Genomic DNA, 22,266 nt, shown 5'->3' on the forward strand with positions numbered 1-22,266 from the left:
AATCGGCAATGGGCAGTTGTTAAGTGGTTAAAGCTAGATCACTAGCTATATAGGTGAGGTGAATATAGTGGTGTATACTGCAGTCAGGGCACAGACAACAACCACTACACAACAGCAAGATAGGAAATCAGCCAAAAACGATTGGTGTGTACTGTGTTGAAGGTACACTGAACACCCACTGCTTCAGATGCAAAGTAACACACTACAGGAGGCCGCCTTAAAGGCGGCCTTATATAGTGTGGGGCGTGCACTACACAGCCTGAGCTATGATTGGCCACAGGCAGGATGCCTGTGGCCAATCATGGCTCTCCTCGCTGCCGGCGCTGCGATTGGCCAAGCATGCGGGGTCACAGTGCATGCTTGGCCAATCATCGGGCAGCAATGCACTGCGCCAACGCAGTGCATTGTGGTCCGCGCGCGCGTCACTCGAATTTTGACGCGAACGGCCAAAACGTTCGGAATTCGCCGAACGCACGAACAGCCAATGTTCGAGTCGAACGTACGTTCGACTCGAACACGAAGCTCATCCCTATACAGGAGATGGTCAGAGATTGCAGATGCACTACAGTGTTTTGAAAAAGTATTTATACCCTTGGAATTTCCCACATTTTGTAATGTTAAACCCAAAAACTTAAATGTATTATATTGGGATTTTATGTGATAGACCAACACAAAGTGGCACACAATTGTGAAGTGGAAGGAAAATTATAAATGTGTTTTCAATTTTTTTTACAAACAAATATGTGAAAAGTGTGGGGGGTACATTTGTATTCAGCCCCCTTTACTCTGACACCCCCTAACTAAAACTTAGGGGAACCAATTGCCTTCAGAAGTCACCTAATTCGTAAATAGAGTCCCCCTGTGTGTAATTTAATCTCAGTATAAATATAGCTGTTCTGTGAAGCCCTCAGAGGTTTGTTAGAGCAGTGGTCATCAACCCTGTCCTCAGGGCCCACTAACAGGCCAGGTTTGCAAAATGACTGAAATACGAGACACGTGCAATTTGTTTCATTCCTAATCCGTTTTTTAACAGATTTCGACAAATTCGTTCATTCGGAAATATTTGAATTAACGAAAACCCAGTTAACAAATTTTTCAGAGTATTCGTAAATTAGAATATTTGAAAATTTGTAAGTTCGTACATTTGCACATTTGTAAATTCGTACATTCGTAAATTCTTAAATTAGTAAATTCAGAAATTTGTAAATTCTTTAATACTTAACTATTACTAACTATTAAATTATAGGTATTGTAATTTCCTTTCAAATTTGGCTGTTAGTGAACGTAAAAAATACAAATTTATCCGAAGTTACGAATTATTCGAAATAACGCATGTCGTATCCAAACGAATGGAACGTAATGCATTAATAATAATAAAAACTTTTTCTTTATTTTATTTATTTGTTCCGTTCCATTTGTTTCGATGCGGCATTCGTTATTTAGGATAATTCATAACTTCGGATAAATTCGTATTCGTTATGTTCACTAACAGCCAAATTTGAAATAAATTACAATATCTATAATTTAATAGCTAGTAATAGTTAAGTTAGTATTAGTTAAGTATTATTTCAGATTTCCGAATTTACAAATTTCCCAATTTACTCATTTACGAATGTATGAATAGTTAATAGTTAGTTACTATTCAGATTTTCTGATTTTCGGGTTTTCTCATTTTGAATTTCTAAATTTCAGAATTTTCTAATTTACAAATTTAAACAATTTACAAATTTACGAATTTACAAATTTACGAATGTGTGAATGTATGAATTTACTAATTGCGATTATAACGAATGACCCGAAAAACTAAAAAAACGAAAACAAACACATTTTTTTTCTTGGCAGAAAAAATACATGAAATACATCACAGGTGATATAATTTGCTGCTCAGTGATTGCAGTATTCTAGTCTGCATCTCCTCAAGGTAAAACATAAAACCTGGCCTGTTATTGGGCCCTGAGGACAGGGTTGATGACCACGGTGTTAGAGAACCTTAGTGAACAAACAACATCATGAAGGCCAAGGAACACACCAGACAGGTCAGGGATAAAGTTGTGGAGAAGTGTAAAGCAGGGTTAGGTTATAAAAAAAATCTCCCAAGCTTTGAACATCTCACAGAGCTCTGTTCAATCCATCATCCGAAAATAGAAAGACTATGGCACAACTGGAAACCTACCAAGACATGGCCGTCCACCTAAACTGACCGGCCGGGCAAGGAGAACATTCATCAGAGAAGAGCCAAGAGCCCCATGGTAACTCTGGGGGAGCTGCAGAGATCCACAGCTCAGGTGGGAGAATCTCTCCACAGGACAACTATTAGTCATGCACTCAACAAATCTGCCCTTTATGGAAGAGTGGCAAAAAGAAAGACATTGGTGAAAGAAAGCCATAAGAAGTCCTGTTTGGAGTTTTCGAGAAGCCATGTGGGGGACACAACAAACATGCGGAAGAAATTTATAATTTTCCTTCCACTTCACAATTATGGTGCCACTTTGTGTTGGTCTATCACATAAAATCCCAATAAAATGCATTGACGTTTTTGGTTGTAACATACATGACAAAATGTGGAAAATTTCAAGGGGTATGAATACTTTTTCAAGGCACTGTACTATAGGAGACAGCCAGAGACTGCAGAAATACTCCAGGAGATGGTCAGAGACTGCGGACATAATACCAGAAACTATTGTTGGCATCCCTTGTGACAGTAATAAAACTGGTGAATAAAAAAAAAAAAAAAAAACAGTTAACAATGTAACTATAAAACAATGTAAATTTTTTTTAAGCGCCCCCCCCCCCGTGATTGCACACAAAGGCGAACACACATGTTGGTCCCACACACATACGTAAATGATAAATCGCACCACACATGTGAGGTATCGCTGTGAACGTCAGAGCAATAATTCTATCACCAGACCGCCTCTGTCACTCGAAACCGGTAACCTGTAAAGGTTTTTAAAGCGTTTCCTATGGCGACGTAGTTTGTTGCCATTTTAAGAGTGTAAGCAATTTTAAAGCGTGACATGTTAGGTATCTATTTATTCCACATAGCAATATGTTTTATATTTTACGGAAAAATAGATATGATATTGTGTTTGTGTGCATTAACATTTTTTTTTTTTTCAAATATAAATTGTATTTATTTAGAAATGCCCAACATGGACTTAGACAATACAATACAATACAATACAATACAATACATATATTATAAACAACTGGGGATTTAAGGGAAGGAACATAATCAACTCCACATGATATATGTCAAGTGACAAATACTTCCCAACTAACCGTTGAGAGGCTGAAGCCCCCCCCACATCAGAAAATCCTGAATGTGACTAATAAACAAACTCATATAGTGTTGAATGGGAATGAACATAGAGTATAAATAGTATTAACCACTTCCCGACCAGCGCACGACGATGTACGTCGACAGAATGGCACGGGCAGGCATATTGGCGTACAGGTACGTCCAATATTCGATGCCGCCCTGCCATCGGGAGCGCGCCGCCGGCGGCGCGCTCCCGCGCTGGTCGGGACCCCCGTGAGTCCGGTCGCGGGACCCGCGGACTCGATCGCCGCGGGCATCCCCGCGATCGTCTCACGGAGCGGCCGAATAGAGCAAATGCTGTGTAAACAACATTTCTCCATTCTGCCTAGCAACTAGTGACGCTGATCTCTGCTCCATGTTGATTGGAGCAGAGATCAGTGTACACTAAATGAAAGCCCAACCCCCCCACAGTTAGTAACACACCCCTAGGAACACTTAACCCCTACACTGCCACCCACTGGTTAACCCTTTCACTGCCAGTGTCATTTACACAGGAATCAGTGCATTTATATAGCAGTGATTACTGTATAAATGACAATGGTCCCAAAAATGTGTCAAAAATGTCCGATGGGTCCCCCACAATGTCGCAGTCACAATAAAAATCGCTGATCACTGCCATTACTAGTAAAAAAAAAAATAATAAAAAATTATTAATAAAAATGCTATAAAACTATCCCTATTTTGTAAACGCTATAACTTTTGCGCAAACCAATCAATAATCGCTTATTGCGTTTTTTTTTACCAAAAATATGTAGAAGAATACGTATCGGCCTAAACTGAGGGAAAAAATGTTTTTTTATGTATTTTTGGGGGATATTTATTATAACAAAAAGTAAAAAATAATGCGTTTTTTTCAAAATTGTCGCTCTATTTTTGTTTATAGCGCAAAAAATAAAAACCGCAGGGGTGATCATACCACCAAAAGAAAGCTCTATTTGTGGGAAAAAAAGGACGTCAATTTTGTTTGGGAGCCACGTCGCACGACCGCGCAATTGTCAGTTAAAGCGACGCAGTGCCGAATCGCAAAAAGTGGTCTGGTCTTTGACCAGCAAATTGGTCCGGTCTGAAAGTGGTTAATGACCACAATGGGTTGTTACAGTCAGTAATGTCCATGAAGAATCAGGTAAAATAATTAAAATAGTTAAAATAATTAAAAAGAAGCTGTCCATAGGGGGCTTCCGGTTCCAAGTAGAAATGTAAAAAGTGCTCTGAAAAAGACAAATGGAAGAGGAACGGCGCCTTCTAAGTGCAGTAAAACGGTAAAGTTTTAATAAAATGTTAAAAATCAATACACTCACAAAAGTGGTTCATAGATGTGCATTGTAAAAATTTCAGCATCCGCTAGTCGCTGTCGGAGAGGAGAGGCCATTCGCTGTGAATCCGGCAGAGGGGTAGGTGATGTGGATGGTCCCAGGCCCGGAAATACCGCTGGATGCGATGTTTCCGGTGGTCATGGAGCGCTACAACACTAGGCACCAGCGCTGGTGGGGAACGGCGTCACTTCCGGGCGTCACTTCCGGGTTAGCGGGGAGGAGCTTGCGTTCGGGACTTGCGTGTCCCTTCTTCAGGCTTTAACTAAAGCCTGAAGAAGGGACACGCATGTCCCGAACGCTGGCGCCTAGTGTTTGCATTCCATGACCACCGGAAACATTGTATCCAGCGGTGTTTCCGGGCCTGGGACCATCCACATCACCTATCCCTTTGCCGGATTTACAGCTGATGGCCTCTCCTCTCCGACGGCGACTAGCGGAGGCTGAAATTATTACAATGCCCATCTATGAACCACTTTTGTGAGTGTATTGATTTTAAAAAATGTATTAAAACTTACCGTTTTACTGCACTTAGAAGGCGCCGTTCCTCTTCCATTTGTCTTTTTCAGAGCACTTTTTACATTTCTACTTGGAACCGGAAGCCCCCTATGGACGGGCACTGTTCCTCTTCCATTTGTCTGGTAGATGAAGAAAAGCCTCAGTCATCCTCTGCCTCCTCCATCCCTCGATCACCCCACCCAGGCAAAACCTCACTGCCCAAGACGGGTGGGGGGGGGGTGGGGGTGTCGGAGGAAGGCGAGATAACACATAAGGGAAAGGAAGAAGAGGAAACTAAGGAGGGGGGGGGGGGATACGGGTTGGGTTGTAGGGATGGAAGGAGATTGAAGGGCTCTGGTTGATTCAGGATGGCCCAGGATTCTGCGTTAACTGGGGAATTGACCTCATCAAGAAGTTCTAAGGGTGGTGCCCTCCGAAGAGAAAATTAAATGGTGCCAAAGTGCCCATGTCTTTTTATATTTTTTCTGTTGGTGTCTCACCGTGAGCACCAGGTCTTCCATTTTACTAATGTCCTCTACCCTCCGGATCCAGCTCGCCACCGTTGGTGGGGTTTTAACATTTTTTAAAGTGTATTTTTTCCCAAAAAATTGCGTTTGAAAAACCCCAGCGCAAATACCACGTGGCATAAAAAAATGCAAAATCCACCATTTTATTCTCCAGGGCTCTCTCTGCTAAAATATATGCGGTTGTGCTCATAAGTTTACATACCCTGGCAGAATTTATGATTTCTTGGTCATTTTTTAGAGAATATGAATGGTAACCCAAAAACTTTTCTTTCACTCATGGTCAGTGTTTGGCTGAAGCCATTTATTATCAATCAACTGTGTTTACTCTTTTTAAATCATAATCACAACAGAAACTACCCAAATGACCCCGATCAAAAGTTTACACACCCCAGTTCTTAATACCGTGTATTGCCCCCTTTACCATCAATGACAGCTTGAAGTGTTTTTGGTATTTGTGGATGAGGCTCTTTATCTTCTCAGATGGTAAAGCTGCCCATTCCTCTTGGAAAAAAGCCTCCAGTTCCTGTAAATTCTTGGGTTGTCTTGCACGAACTGCACATTTGAGATCTCCCCAGTGTGGCTCAATGATAATGAGGTCAGGAGACTGAGATGGTCCCTCCAGAACCTTCACTTTATTCTGCTGTAGCCAATGACAGGTCCACTAGGCCTTGTGTTTTGGATCATTACCATGTTGGAATGTCCAAGTACGTACCATGTGCAGCTTCCTGGCAAATGTTCTTCCAGTATTTTTTGTGATAACATACCACATTTAGTGCCATCAATTTTGACCACATTTCCTGTGCCTTTTGTAGCTCACACATCCCCAAAACATCAGAGATCCACCTCCGTGTTTCACAGTAGGAATGGTGGACCTTTCATCATAGGCCTTGTTGACTCCTCTCCAAATGTAGTTTTTATAGTTGTGGCCAAAAAGCTCAATTTTGGTCTCATCACTCCAAATGACTTTGTGGCAGAAGGTTTGAAGCTTGTCTCTGTGCTGTTTGGCGTATTGTAAGTGGGATACTTTGTGGCATTTGTGTAGTAATTGTTTTCTTCTGGCGACTCGACCATGCAGCCCATCTTTCTTCAAGTGCCTCCTTATTGTGCATCTTGAAACAGCCACACCACGTGTTTTCAGAGAGTCCTGTATTTCATCTGAAGTTATTTGTGGGTTTTTCTTTGCATCCCAAACAATTTTCCTGGCAGTTGTGGCTGAAATTTTAGTTGGTCTACCTGACTGTAGTTTGGCTTCAACAGAACCCCTCATTTTCCACTTCTTGATTAGAGTTTGAACACTGCTGATTGGCATTCTCAATTCCTTGGATATCTTTTTATATCCCTTTCCTGTTTTATACAGTTCAGCTACCTTTTCCCGCAGATCCTTTGACAATTCTTTTGCTTTCCCCATGACTCAGAATCCAGAAACATCAGTGCATCACTGGATGAAAGATGCAAGGGTCTGTCAGGAGTCCAGAAACTCATTGACCTTTTATACACACACACTAATTACAAGCAAACAGATCACAGGTGAGGATGGTTACCTTTAATAGCCCTTCAAACCTCTTTGTATCAACTTTTGTGCATGTTATCAGGCCAAAATCACCAGGGTATGTAAACTTTTGATCAGGGTCATTTGGGTAGTTTCTGTTATGATTTAAACAGAGTAAACATAGTTGATTGATAATAAATGGCTTCAGCCAAACACTAACCATGAGTGAAAAATTTTTTTTGTGTTATCATTCATATTCTCAAGAAATCATAAATTCTAAAACTTCTGTAAACTTATGAGCACAACTGTATATATATATATACACACACACACATATACACACACAGCGGGTAAAATAAGTATTGAACACGTCAACCCATACAATCCATACATACAAAGACACCAAAACAAATACGTTCAGAAATGAAGTTATGTATAATAAAATGTGATACAGGGAAAAAGTATTGAACACATGAAGAAAGGGAGGTACAAACAGGCATGGAAAAGCCAAGACACCAGCTGAAATCTATCAGTAATTAGAAAGCAATCCTGCCCCTTGTCAGGGCAAATTAATATCAGCTGGTTCTGTCTCAACTGATGGTCGATAAAAAGGTGTTTCATTACCAAGGTGTCACACAAGAAACATCTCATGATGGGTAAAAGCAAAGAGCTCTCTCAAGATCTTCGCAAACTTATTGTTGCAAAACATAGTGATGGCATTGGTTACAGAAGGATTTCCAAACTTCTAAATGTTCCAGTGAGCACTGTTAGGGTCATAATCTGGAAGTAGAAAGAACATAATTTCACCATAAACTGGCCATGACCAGGGGTGAAAAGAATTATCAGAAGAGTTGTCCGAGAACCAAGGAACACTTGTGGAGAGCTTCAGAAGTACCTGGAATTAGAAGGTACAATTGCTTCAAAGAAAGCAATAATTAATGCACTCAACCGTCATGTCCTATATGCACACTCACCACACTAGACTCCATTGCTGAAGAAAAAGCATGTTAAAGCTTGTTTAAAATTTAGACAAACACTGGGAGAATATAGTCTGGTCAGATGAGACCAAAATTGAACTCTCTGGATGCCATAATACACACCATGTTTGGAGGTCAAATGGCAAATCACCCCAAAAAACACCCCCCATACCAACAGTGAGGTTTGGAGGTGGGAACATCATGGTGTGGGGCTGTTTTTCAGCAAACTTCATATCATTGAAGGAAGGATGAATGGAAAAAAAATGTACCAAGACATTCCTGATAAAAAGTCTGCTGCCATCTACCAGGATGATGAAGATGAAACGAGGGCGGACATTTCAGCAAGACCATCATCCCAAACACAAAGCCAAGGAAACTCTCAATTGGTTTCAAAAAAAGAAAGTAAAGCTGCTAAAATGTCCCAGCCAATCAGCTGAATCAAATAAAAAATCTATGGAAAGAACTAAAGATCTGAGTTCATAAAAGAGGCCCACGGAGCCTTCAAGATTTGAAGACTGCATGGAAGAATGGGCCAAAATCACACCCGAGCAACGCATGGGACTCGTTTCTCCATACAGGAGGCGTCTTGAAGCCGTCATTACCAACAAAGGATCTTGTATCAAGTATTAAATATATTTCAGTTAGCGTGTTCAATACTTTTTCCGCATGTGTCATTCCATTTTATTACACAGAACTTAATTTTCGAACCTCTTTGTTTTGGTGTCTTTGTATGTATGGATTGTATGAGTTGTTACCGACGTAATGAAAATTTAATGTCAATAGCACCTTTCTATAAAATTGGTGACATGTTCAATACTACACAATGTGTGTGTATGTATGTGTATATATATATATATATATATATATATATATATATATATATATATATATATATATATAAAATGTTTGGGGGTTCCACGTTATTTTAAAAAAATACAGATTTTTACTTGAAAACAAAAGGTGTCAGGAAAAGGCCTGGTCTGAAAATGTTTTTAAAATACTTGACTTTTCTCTGCTTCAACCTCCTATTTTTGAAGTTGGTGTCAGGGTCTCTTTAAGGACCGATTTTATTTTTCACCAGCAGAGGTTTCTACATGGACACTTGAACATTATTCCTGGACTGCCCTCCCTTGTGGGATCCTTCTTCTGGCTGCTGGAGGTCTGGCGATTTTCTGCCACAAGGTGAGAGAATATTGAATAAACATCACATTTATCGATTTTGGGGAATGAGTCTAGGGAGATAAAGCTTTACTCCTCCGAGGCAAGGGTCACCATTAGTATTTATGGGGTGCCAAACCTGACAGGGCCTCCCCACCTGACTGAGGCCAGGGCCCTAGCCCACTTACCCGTCCCCAGCCTGCAATCGGCCAGTAGAGAAAGGAGGCAGTGTGCACAGTGCGAATAAGTCTCCTTATTTAGGGGGAAGACAACGCTACAATATTGGCATAAATCCAATGTAAAATGCAAGCAAATAAAGTGCTGTAATGCATAAGACAATCAGTCCAAATAATAGACGTGGGTTGGGCCCTCTTTGCCCCTAAGAGAAAATACCGCACTCACCAGATGTTGGCTTTTAAAATGAAAGATGTCAAATAGCGCCCTTCCATCGATGTGTCAAACGTGTAGTAATTGTTGGCCCTTGGTCCCTTTAAGTAAAAGTCACTGGCTCCTTTCCCTTTAAAGTCTATAGGATGCCTCCGTTCCTTGAAGGGTACTCAGCATTGCCCCCATGTTCCAAGCATTAAGAGAGAGTGAAGGAAACCTCATATAGTGTAGTATTTTTTTTATGACAAGCTCATTGAGAATAGTAATACACTTACACCAACAATTAGAAGTAGGAGCCAAAGGAAACCGAAACTAGGAGTGCTGGTTTGTGTTCCACATCTGCTCCAAGAAGCGGAAGTGACGTCACTGGAAGCCACGCCCTACACATTTCCTCATCTACGCGTGACGTCCTCTGGGTAGTTCTGGAGACAAAAGTGGGAAACGTACAGACTGCATGCATCAGAAGTATGTATCGTATGGTGTGCAGGGGGCAGGAGTGGGTGATATACTTAGTTCAGTGGCATTTAATGTACAGAGTGCAAGGGTCAGAAGTGGGTAACATACACAGTGCAGGGACCAGGAGTGTGTAATGTATTAGTTCAGGGGTCAGGAATGAGTTGCACATAGAGTGCAAGGTTCAGGGGTGTGTAATGTATATAGCCCAGGGGGTCAAGAGTGTGTAATGAACATACACTATATTACCAAAAGTATTGGGACACCTGCCTTTACAAGCACATGAACTTTAATGACATCCCGGTCTTAGTCCGTAAGGTTCATTAATGAGTTGGCCCACCCTTTGCAGCTATAACTCTTCTGGGAAGACTGTCCACAATGTTTAGGAGTGTGTTTATTTGTGAAGTCAGGCACTGATGTTGGACGAAAATGCCTGCTTTGCAGTCTCCACTTAAATGCCGTGTACACACGACCGGACTTTCCGGCAGACTAGGTCTGACGGTCTTCCTGACGGACTTTCGGTGGAGTTCAGATGGCCTTTCCAAACGAATGGACTTGGCCACACACAATCACACCAAAGTCCGATGGACTTGACCGTGATGACGTACGACCGGACTAGAATAAGGAAGTTCATAGCCAGTAGCCAATAGCTGCATTAGCGTCGGTTTTCGTCCATCGGACTAGCATACAGACGAACAGATTTTTCCACCGGACTCGAGTCCATCGGAAAGATTTGAAACATGTTCTGAGTCCGTAAGATTTTTCAACAGAAAAGGTGCGATGAAGCCCACACACGATCGAATTGTCCGACGTATTCGTTTTGTCGGACCTTTGCTGTCGAAAAGTCCGGCCGTGTGTACACGGCATAATTCATCCCAAAGGTGTTCTATCGGGTTGAGGTCAGGACTCTGTGCAGGCCAGTCAATTTCCTCCAACCCTAAATTCGCTCATCCATGTCTTTATGGACCTTGCTTTGTGCACTGGTGCGTTGTCATGTTAGAACAGGAAAGGGCCATCCCCAAACTATTCCTACAAAATTGGGAGCGTGAAATTGTCCAAAATGTCTTGCTATGCAGATGCCTTAAGAGTTCCTTTCACTGAAACTGAGGGGCCAAGACCAACCCCTGAAAAACAACCCCACACCATAATCCCCATCCATGAAACGATTTGGACCAGTGCACAAAGCAAGGTCCATAAAGACATGGATGAGTGAGTTTGGGGTGGAGGAACTTGACTGGCCTAGACACAGTCCTGACCTCAACCCGATAGAACACCTTTGGGTTGAATTAGAGCGAGGACTGGGAGCCAGGGCTTCTCATCCAACAACAGTACCTGACCTCACAAATGCATTTCTGGAAGAATGGTCAAACATTCCCATAGACACACTCCTAAACCTTGTGGATGGCCTTCCCAGAAGAGTTGAAGTTGTTATAGCTGCAAAGGGTGGACCAACTCAATATGGGTGGGTAACACAGACAGTGCAAAGGTCAGAAGTGGGTAACGTTCATAGCTCAGTGGTCAGGAGTGGGTATCACAGACAGTGCAATGGTCAGAAGTGTGTAACGTACAGAGCTTAGGGGTCAGGATTGTCTAATTAGGGGTGAGATAACCCCTACATTGGTCTAGCAGGTGTACATCATCTCCTAATGCCCCAAACGACTTACTTTCGTGTTGCTCCTGGGTGGATCCACTCTCAGGGATGATCCTTGGCGTGTATAATAGGTTGGGCTCCAGTTACTTTGGCAGCTTTTGAACTGTTATTGCTGACAACTTCTGGGAGAGGGATAGGGAAACATCATACCCAAAAACAATAAATAGCAGTACTTCAGGGGCATTTTTTTCCTTCCAGTGACACCACCGATTCAGGGGTCCACCACAGGGCTTAGTCAAAGAAATCTCTGTGATAAGGCCCAGTGGTGGGTAAAATGCATCAAAGGAAGAGGTGCCAGGCAGGTCTTGGAACAATGGAGTTTTACAAGAGTTTGACTTTATGGCGTGCCACTGGCAGTTTTTCTTTGGATGCATTGAAAGTTCAGAGTAAGGACAAATTACAGTTTTGGAGCTAGTACCCAGACAACCAAAAAGGTGATCCATTACAAAGGACTTGATAACAACAGGAAACCTTTATTCGTAGGAATAAAAGCTTGACGGGGGTTCAACCTCATGCCTAATCTATGAAAAATACTTTAATGTGTGTGTATAGTCACATTTTTGTAATTTCAACTAAATATTTTCTATATCAGGAGTGGTGTTGGTGGAGCAGGAGCCATTTATGGACCATGGGGGACAAAAGAGGAGGCAGACAATGGCTGAACATGGATGGGGTGGTGCACATAGAGGAGCTAGAACATGGAGTGGAGAGTTAAAGAAAGCAGAGTGCAATTTGATGACAGAGGGGAGGGAGGAGTTTTGGTTGAATATGGAACCTTGAGATGGCTTGAGAAAACAAAGTAGGAGCTGACAATGAGAGTGCCAGGACCCAGGTCTGAACCTACAACTTGTTTGTCTGGAGATGTCTTTTCTTGCTCATCCAACTGGGATCGTGGACTGCTCCTTGGACAACTGCTTGGATAATCTTGACTTGTACCTTGTTTCTTGTGACCCTTGAACTCTTTACTCCTCCCATGAAATTCCTATTATAAGCCGTGCCTTTGCACTTCCTGTTTGCCAGATTATTGTGCTCCCTCCAGCCATTTCTCTCTCTTGTCACTCCAGCTGCCCTCCGTATCATCACTACCAACCTTTGCCTCATTTCCCAACTATGCTTCTGCTTTATCCCCTGTAGTACTACTCGACTCTGACCCTAGGCTTGTTCATCGACTACGATTCTGTCTGATCCTGTCCAACTACTACTTGGTACTAACCCTTGGCTTATTCATCAACTATGTTTCTGCTTGTTCCTTATCTGATTCATCGGCTAACTGACCCCCACTTGCTCTCTCTCTGCTGGGGCAATCCTGAGAGCTGTAACCTGGCATTGGCAAGCAGCAAAACCCATCTCCACCATCAGGAGCTCTGGTGAAAACCAGCTGGTGCTTAGACCCAGTGTGTCAGGTCACCTGAGTCCAGGTGACAGGTGCACCCCATTGGGGTCTGGAGTGCACCACAAGGTAGTGGACCCTACGGCTGACTGCTGCGGATGAACACTGGGTGGTTCAGGAAGGCAGGTACACTAGAACAACAACACAGATCCCACTGAGAGCTAGAGCATACGATTTCCCAGGGATACGGAGTCTAAGCCCTTGTACACACGGTCGGAGAATCTGTCGGAATGAGTCTTATCGGACCGCGTCGTCAGATAATCCGACTGTGTGTGGTATGCATCGGACTGATTCCGTCCGAATCTCCGTCCGATCCAAATTTCCAACATGTTGGAAATATTTCCCGACCAACTGGGCCGGACGGACCTAATCCGATCATGTGTAGAGCATTTTGATCGGACCAAGTGCCACGCATGCTCAGATCAAATTCCTACATCAAAGCTATTGGCTACTAGCCTGAATGTAGTCCCATCGTAACGAAATTACGCCATCACGTTCTGAAAGATCGGATTTTTCGCCAACTTGGCCCGACCGTGTGTATGCAACAGTTTCGGACACAATCCGCCGGACTAAATCCGACGGGCAAAATCTGATGGATTTGGTTGGCAAAATCTCCGACCGTGTGTACGTGGGCTAAGAGCCAGCAGGTGTTCACCAGAGCCTCTAGTGGTGAGGATGGACTGTGCCTCAACTGGCTCCAGGTTGCGGCCCCCAGGGTCTCCCAGCTCATGCTCACAGTAGGCTACAGGAGGACAGAGAGGAAGCAGCAGTCCAGAACAAGGGATAGTAAGGAGATAAGCCAAAGGTCAGGGCAACTAGCAGACAGGAATAGACAGAGAACATGCCAAAAGGTCAGGGTCACAAGCAAGCAGGAATATTCAAGAACAAGCCAAGATTGGTAAAGAGTATCAGACGTAGGACACGGAAGCCAAATCACAATATTAATCAGTGAGGTTGGCTTGCAATGCACAGGTTAATATAGTGTTCCTAATTAGAGGCTGGGTTGGAGCTATGCTGAGGGAAGATTATTTAAGCAGCCAGGTGAGAGTAGCTGGCCTCTAAAGGTGAACATATGGAGGAGAGGTAATCGGACAGGCAAGCGTTACTGCATACCCATGACACAGTGCCTCAGGTGAGCCCGTGTCATCTGCTGTACTCGTGAATCTCTCAACTGCTACAGCCACTGGCCTCCAAGCCTGACTCCAGACCATGAAAGAGAAGTATGATGAGAATTAAGTGTTGTTTGAGGAGTAAAAGGGAGGAAGGACCAGCACCCGATCGTGCTCTATGGGGGAGGGTAAAATGGCAGACTGGCCATAGAGAGTGAAGAGAGAGGAGGCAAAGAGGGAGTTTATTGTGGTCTAAGGTGAAGGTTCATGTATAGACTACCATTTCTCCTCCTTGGGCAGTTCAAATCTCTCTCTTGATGTGTAAAGTCAGAGCACAACTGTTTTCTGCAAACCTGACTCACTTCTGAGACGGGGTGGGGCTTAGCGTGATAGGTCAAAGCTTAGCTCATGCGTGTTTATTAAAAGTCAGGTGGTATCTAATATCTTCTTTGAAGCTTGTCTCCAGTGTGGCAGTCAGTGGGGGCAGTATTCAGAGACAGCATTGTGGAGAATGGGGGCCATAGAATACCAGACACACTGGCAGCAGCCACAGGGCTTAGGGAATGGGAGAGTGTATTGGGCTAACTGCAGCAGATGCGATTGGGAAGTGATCAGGGTGGAATCCTGGTGTAGACTTGATTGAGTGTAGCGTGGTCAGTAGGGGGAGATCTAGAGAAGCTGCTGTAGACCATTTTTAGAAGAGCTTTCAGGAAATGTAGGGTGGGCAGAATCCCTGGGATGAGGGAATGCCAGAGAATGTAGTGCTGACTCTGGGGAGAAATGGGAAGATGATTGTTATAGAAGATATTCTGAAGAGGGAAGTGGTCAGAAAATGCAGTGCGGAGAGTGTGAGGGAAGGGGGCTGTCATTTAAGTCAGCTTTGCTCTGGGGCCAAGAGTGCAAAACACGCCAAGTGTAGAGGACAAAAGTACGTAAAAATTCCCTCTCCTTGCATTACAACCCCCATGACAAAACCACCTTCAGCAGAAAATTCTCTGCTTTTTGAATTGTACTCACCGGACCTTGGTATGCTGTTGCTGGTGAGTCCCCACAGTCCGCCATCTGCAATAATCTACCAATACACTCTTCTCCAGTTTGCTGTATATTTCACTTACCAGTTTTTTTTTTTTAAATCTTTGTAGAGAAGATCAAGATGGTGGCTTAATGCCGGAAAACCAAATAGCTTACCCATAGACCCAGCAAATATGGGAGTACCAAGTCCAGTGCCAGCTGTATCTGCTGCTCAAGATGGAGAGGACGACAGCCGAAGCCAAGAATACTTCAATGTCATTCCCTATGGCAGCCTACGTGCTCATTAACATTAACTTCTACATTTTTTGCTACAAGTACCGCACTGCAAAAAAATACACTTTTTAAGAGAACTGTTAGTGGGATGGTGATAACTGAAAAACGTTGATGATTGTGGTGGAGCTGTGTTTTGATGAAAGTGCCTGAAAAAGGAGACCTGTTATGAGAAATAGGTCAGCTGCCATTGCTGACTGTTTGTTCTCGAAATACCAGTTTCTTAACTGTCATGCTGATTCACTGACATCTGTAATTTTTAAGTCACTGGCTCAGGAGTTCATGAATTTTCTTGAAACTGTTGGCTAAAGATCTTGCAGAATCTGACACTTCTGGGACTAGTTCCTAGCCCGAACCCACCTTAGCTATCCCACCAGAAAGCTGTCACAGCGCCCCGGCAATCAGAAGCGGCCCGGGGCATTCCTCGCCGTGCAGCCACACTTATATGTGCAGGGCAGGGATTGCTTTCAACCACTTATCAATGGCGGTCCACAGTGACAGTTTCCTCTTGGGACAGTTCAGGCAGGTTGGGACTAGGATCTGAACATGCTCGAGTTCATCCCTACTATGGACACGCAGGAAGAACCACACTGCAAAGAGTGGGAAAAAAAGAATGTGCTACTTCCAGAAATGTCGTATTCTCCAGGATCATTAGTTGTTTTATTGTCTTCACTACTTCAGAGATCAGTGGCCCAAGCAGGAGAGGTGAATATTCCATATCTCAGGGGGCACTTCATGTTTTAATATGTATTTTGCCTACTCATCACCTTAATAGATTTTTTTTGTGGGCTCTTTTTTAACAGCCTGCATACGTAGAAATACAGCTGAACGGATAAAGGCTTAGAATAACTATGTCAGTCCTTTAAGGAGGATTTGGCACAACCCTATGCCCCCATACCAGACAACATGGGCACTGACTAGCCTGTTGGCAATTTGATCAGGGCACCAATGCTTTGGAAGCATTTTGGGGAGCTTGCCATCCTGAAGGTTATGCAGGCTGGTAGCATGCCATAATGCCGTACTCGGCACCATGGGGGTTGAACAGCCTGTTGGCAATTAGAACCTGTCAACAGTGCTTTCATAGCATTTGGGGGGGCCTTCTTAAAGCACCTTGTTATTCCAAAGGTTACATGGGTTGCTATCAGTATCCCACTACCATGCTGTACTAGACACCAGGGGCGTTGAAAAGCCTGGTAGCAATTAGGATTAGGCTCCAGTGCTGTGGGAACATTTGGGGGGGTCCTAACTTAGGGACCTTGCTTAGGGTCCTAACTTAAGGACCTTGCTATACCTTGCTATACTAAAGGTCATGCAGGCTTGTATCAGCATGATGAGGCCTACATGCTTGCTGAACACTTGCTATAGGAGTCTATGGGGATACCAGGCCACATTGTTGGTAGCATTGTACCAGACATCACGGTATACTAGATACCAGGGGAGTTGAAAAGCCTAGTGGCAATTGGCATCAGGCACCACTGCTTTGGGAGCATTGCTTTGGGTCCTAAAGGACCCTAGCATGCTAAAGGTCACGTGGGTTGGAATCAGCATGATGAGAGATTCCTGACTTAGTTGGGGTAGGCGGAACACTTTGATAAGGGTGGGTCAGCCTTGCCTAATGACATTTGACCCCGGGGACACGCCTACTGACCTTTGACCTTTGGAGGAGGTCCCTATTCCAATCCCTGAGTCCTAACCTTGTTCTTCAAGGTGAAACCCTAACCCCTAACCCCAACCCTAACGTTTGCTGACCACTTTCTATAAGGGACTATGGGGATACCAGGCCACATTGCTGGTAGCATTGTACCAGACACCATGCTGTACTAGACATCATGAGCAGTTAACAGCTTGGTGGCAATTAGCATCAGGCACCAGTGCTTTTGGGAGCATTTAGGGGAAGCTTTTTAAAATAACTTGTTATGGTGAAGGTTATGCAGGCTGGTACCAGCATGCCACAATGCCATACTAGGCACCATGGGTGTTGAACTGCCTGTTGGAGATTAAAATCAGTCAACAGTGCTTTTGAGGAAGCCTTCTCAAGGTGCCTTGCCTAGTACTACCATGCTGTACTTAGGCACCATGGGCGTTGAGGAACCTGGTGGTAATTACAACCAGACACCTGTGATTTGGTTGCATTTGAGGGACGCTTCCTAAAGGACTCTTTTATAATAAAGGCCATGCTGGCTGGTATCAGCATGATGAGGGCCACTTTCTCACTGACCAATTGCTATAGAGCAGTGGTCATCAACCCTGTCCTCAGGGCCCACTAACAAGCCAGGCTTGCAAGATAACTGAAATACATCACAGGTGATATCATTTGCTGCTCAGTGATTGCAGTATTCTAGTCTGCATCTGCCCCAAGGTAATACATAAAACCTGGCCTGTTAGTGGGCCCCCGAGGACAGGGTCGATGACCACTGCTATAGAGGACTATGGGGATACCAGGCCACATTGCTGGTAGCATTGTACCAGACACCATGCCGCACTAGGCACCATGGGCATTGAACAGCCTGGTGGCAATTAGCATCAGGCACTAGTGCTTTGGGAACTTTTGGGGGACCCTTCTTAAAGGACCCTGTCAATCTAAAGGTCATGCTGGCTGGTATCAGCATGATGAGGGTCGCATGCTTGCTTACCACTTGCTATAGGGGGCTATGGGAATACCAGGTATCGGGTACTGGGGGGGTATCCTTTTTTTTTTATTTGAGAGTTTTTATATTTAAAAAATAAAATAAAATCCTGAATTCTTCCAAAATCACATGCGCTAAAAAAACACTTTCATAAAATAGGTTCACAGAGAAAAGATACTCTTCCTTATTTTTTAAATGTGTTATCTATTTTCAAAACCTAAAACAGGCAACAAAAAAAAAAAGAGACAATAAAATCTATGCCAAGCAGACACAAAAACAAAAAGAATGTTTTCATTTTTTTTTTATTATTCCTTCATATTCAAACTTCACAAACAGTGTGAATTTACAATACCTCAGAAAGTGAAACTTACAAAAAAGTGCTGGTAACATTTAAAAAAAAAAAAAAAAATAAACAAAAAAACATCATCCTTTAGCAACATCAATAACTCTTCCACACAGAACAGAAAACTTGTAAAAGTTTTTTTTTTTTCGTATTTAAGGCGTAATACTTCTGTATAAAGTATATGCAAGAGATAAACTTTCACAGTATTCAAAAAATGTCACAAGAGTAATATAATAGAATATTGAAGCGCTACAATTATGTTCTTTTTTTTTTTTGTTGCGTTTTTTAATATTTTTTTTTTTTGTCCTGTTTAAATAACAATACAAATCACAGGTAAATATAGGTGAGAAAGAGAAGAGGCTAGTTATAGATGGCCTTAAGGGTGCTGCCTTACTGTTGAAAAAAGCTGTCAAGATGTGAGTAGTAATTCTATACTTTAAAGCACTTGATTAAAAAAAAAAAAAAAAAAGGCGTATGCATTTTTTGTGTTTTTTTTTTTTTTTTTTTACCATTATATGTCTATATTCTTTTCTGTTCATCTATTTTTTTTTTTTTTTTATTTCTGTAATTGACAAATGTTTACTGAAAGAAAGAAACTGGAAAAAAAAAAAAAAAAACAATTATAAGAAGTGACAATTAGCTTTTCACCAATCTGCGTCAGGAACTGTTGGCCTGCCTTAGGCAAAAAAAATAAAAAATAAATGAAATGTGTTGAGCTGTTCGGCTGCAGCATTCAAAAATAATGGCAGGATGCTAGGCTGCTAAGACACGATGACAAATATTTTCGGTACACTGATGGACTTTTTATTTGTTGTTGGGGGAAGAATTAAAATTTCATTTTGGCAACAACTGCAGTTTTTTTTTTTTTTTAATTGGGGGGTAGAAGACAAAAAAAAAAAAAAAATGTCCATCTGACGATTTTTAAGTGCTTGTGTTTACTAAGTGCAAAGTCACCAGAAGTCCCGACGGGAAATTTAATATCGGGAAATTGGCTCGGTTTGAAGTGGAGACGCCACTTTAGCCTTTTTCGTAATATTGACAGGCTCTGTTAAATACTGATGTAGCCCCCCCCCCCCCCAAAAAAAAAAAAAAAATATGGCTGGTGTGCAACGTGTTTTCTTGTATAAAAAGTGCAGTGTTAAGTTAAAAAAAAAAAAAATAAAAAATTAAGCGAAAACACTGGAATGAATGCGAAAGCTGAAAAGCACAAAATCAGACGGGGAAACCATTCTACAAAACACGCGTGTGACACTCTGGCACTCCCACGTTTATAAGGTGCTCAGCGTAGAGACAATGGCACGCCGAGTGCCGAATTAAGGTGCTTTGAGAAGGTTGTCTTATTTTATTTTGTCACAACCAACGATCACACACATCCCTCACGACACCCCGATTGACAAAACCAAGGACATGATATCGAAGTAAATAAAAAAAAAGGCAGGCCAACAGCCTCTGACGTCTCCCGCGTGGGATAGCATACGTATACCAGTAGATCACCAGCAATTGAAATTCTTCATAACCAATCATTTGTAATTTTTTTTTTTTTCTGTTAAATACAAATATATACATGTCAACCCACACATACAGAATACATAAATGTATATATAAAGACATAGTACATACAGTATACATGTATATACACGTGTGTATATATACACAGATACTGCATTAACACCCACTTGTAAAGAGGAAGAAAAATCGAACAGTACCAAAAAGAGTTAGTGAAATGATGTGGTGGTCTTATTATGTAATGTTTTGCCCATTTAATATTTTTTTTTTTTTTTGTTTCCAAAGAAAAAAAAAAAAAACACAACTTCTTCCTTTCCTCCTCAAGTCTCCTTTGAACTGTAATATTAACGCAACGGTTGGAAAATAATAGCTGTTCACTTGTGTGTGGATGACCAGTTAAGCTCTGCTTTGCTGTTCTGTAACGGTGCAATTGTTGTGAGTACGTGATCCGGTTTTATTTTTTTTGGAGGTCGTGACCTCAGTCTGGACTGTTTTGTGAGGGATTCTGCAAAGTCTGGGTTAGTTTTATGTCCGTTTTTTTGTAAGGAATTGAGGAAGCGGAATTCAAAATCTGTATGTCCCCGTAGGCCTTTGGCTAACCAGGCTTGTTTACAAATTCTTTCATCCTTGGGTTATTTTGGAGCTTAGTCAAGGTTAGAATTCAACACCATAGATAACATGCAGCACTCATGGTCTCAGATAATCGAAGATTCGATTTTTCCAGATCAGTCACTACACTATCAAACCAAATATAGCTTCTTCTGGTTAAAAAAAAAAAAGCAAAAACAAAAAAAAACAACATATATAGCTCCAGGAAAAATTGGATCTTATTACAAGGCACCAAGAGGGCTTCTAAGTTTAAAATTTTTACGCTTGGGGTGTTTTTTTATTGCTTTTAAAAAAAAGTTTGATAATGATACACAATATACCTTTTTTTTTTTGTTAATTACTTAGCCTGCAGTTGGTAAACTTTTGGTGAGTGGAGACTGAGTTGGATTATCCACAAGGAACCCTAGGACTAGGACTGGAGGATGTCCAATGGGCCCAAGCTTCAACTTTCATGCTCCTGCAGTAAACCAGAGGGGTAATACAGCTGGTTAAAGCAGTGCACCCAAGGGGGAATAAACTGGCAGACAGTTGGTCTCTGATACGGCAGACCATGCCAAATAAAGCACCTTCTCTGTACCTATTGCAATCTTTAGTAATATCAGTTGAAGGGGCTGGATGGGGGCACAGCTGCTACCTTGCCTAGGGGCCCCATTCTGTCCTAATCCATCCCAGAGTGGAAGAAAAAAATATTTCCAAGGATAAAATCCTATGTAATATTAAGTCCTACTGGTAAAAGTGGTCCACTGCTTTTGGTGAGTGTTATCCCAGTTTGTTGGTTAATACATAGTAGTCAACTAGATGACTTATTCTATTGTTGAGAGTTAATGATTATATAGGCTGATTTATTAAAATGGATTGCCAAACAGGATGTTATTTTTATATAAAGTTTTACATTTTATTTAAATGTATTTAAAGCGGAGCTCCACCCTAAAGTAGAGCTTCCGCTCATTGGAACCCTCCACCCCTCCGGTGCCACAATTGGCTCCTTTAAGGGGGGAGGGGGGTGCAGGTACCTGTACAGTACAGGTATCTGCACCCACTTCCGGCATAGATATCCGTAGAATCTGCGGCTATTTGCTCCCCTTTCCGCAGGTCCCCCGCTGTCTGCTGGGAAACACACGGATCCCAGAGACAGCGGGGACCATCCTTATTGCGCAGCGCGACTCGCGCATGTGCAGTAGGGAACCGGGAAATGAAGCCGCAAGGCTCCACTTCCTGATTCCCATACCCAAGATGGCGGCGGCAGCACCCGAGAGGCGATCGAGAGATCGGCTTCGGGGGCCGACATCGCGGGCGCGCTGGGCGGGTAAGTGTCCTTATTTTAAAAAGTCAGCAGCTGCAGTATTTGTAGATGCTGGCTTTAAAAAAAAAAAAAAACGGCGGAACTCCCGCTTTAATTTGTTTGGCAATAATAAAATGGATTGCCAAACAGGAGGGCAAATAGTTCCAAGGACCAGGATTTAAGTGTGTGTATATCATCCTATGCAATATTAAGTCCTACTGCTAAAAATGGTCCACTGTTTCTGGTGAGTGTTATCCCAGTTTCCTTGTTTATACATAATATTCAACTAGACAAGCTATTCTGTTATTGAGAGTTAATGGTTATAT

The 22,266-nt window shown here is 42.5% G+C and overlaps 1 protein-coding gene across 2 annotated transcripts in view; it reads left to right on the forward strand.

Annotated features, from left to right (window-relative positions):
- Positions 1–20,094, forward strand: part of TIGIT (T cell immunoreceptor with Ig and ITIM domains) — a 30,865-nt gene extending 10,771 nt beyond the window's left edge. Inside the window, exons 3-4 of one of the 2 annotated variants that reach the window (XM_077479697.1) lie at positions 9,205–9,305; positions 15,414–20,094. In XM_077479697.1, the coding sequence (XP_077335823.1) occupies positions 9,205–9,305; positions 15,414–15,590 (278 nt within the window). In that variant the 3' untranslated portion in view covers positions 15,591–20,094. The remainder of the gene's footprint in view (positions 1–9,204; positions 9,306–15,413) is intronic. The other variant, XM_077479699.1, reaches the window with a different exon arrangement.
- The last annotated feature ends 2,172 nt before the right edge of the window (positions 20,095–22,266 follow it).

This window comes from Lithobates pipiens, unplaced genomic scaffold, assembly GCF_037356315.1.
Source record: "Lithobates pipiens isolate NorthernLeopardFrog02 unplaced genomic scaffold, aLitPip1_a1.2 Scaffold_16, whole genome shotgun sequence".
In the NCBI taxonomy this organism is placed as follows: Eukaryota; Metazoa; Chordata; class Amphibia; order Anura; family Ranidae; genus Lithobates; species Lithobates pipiens.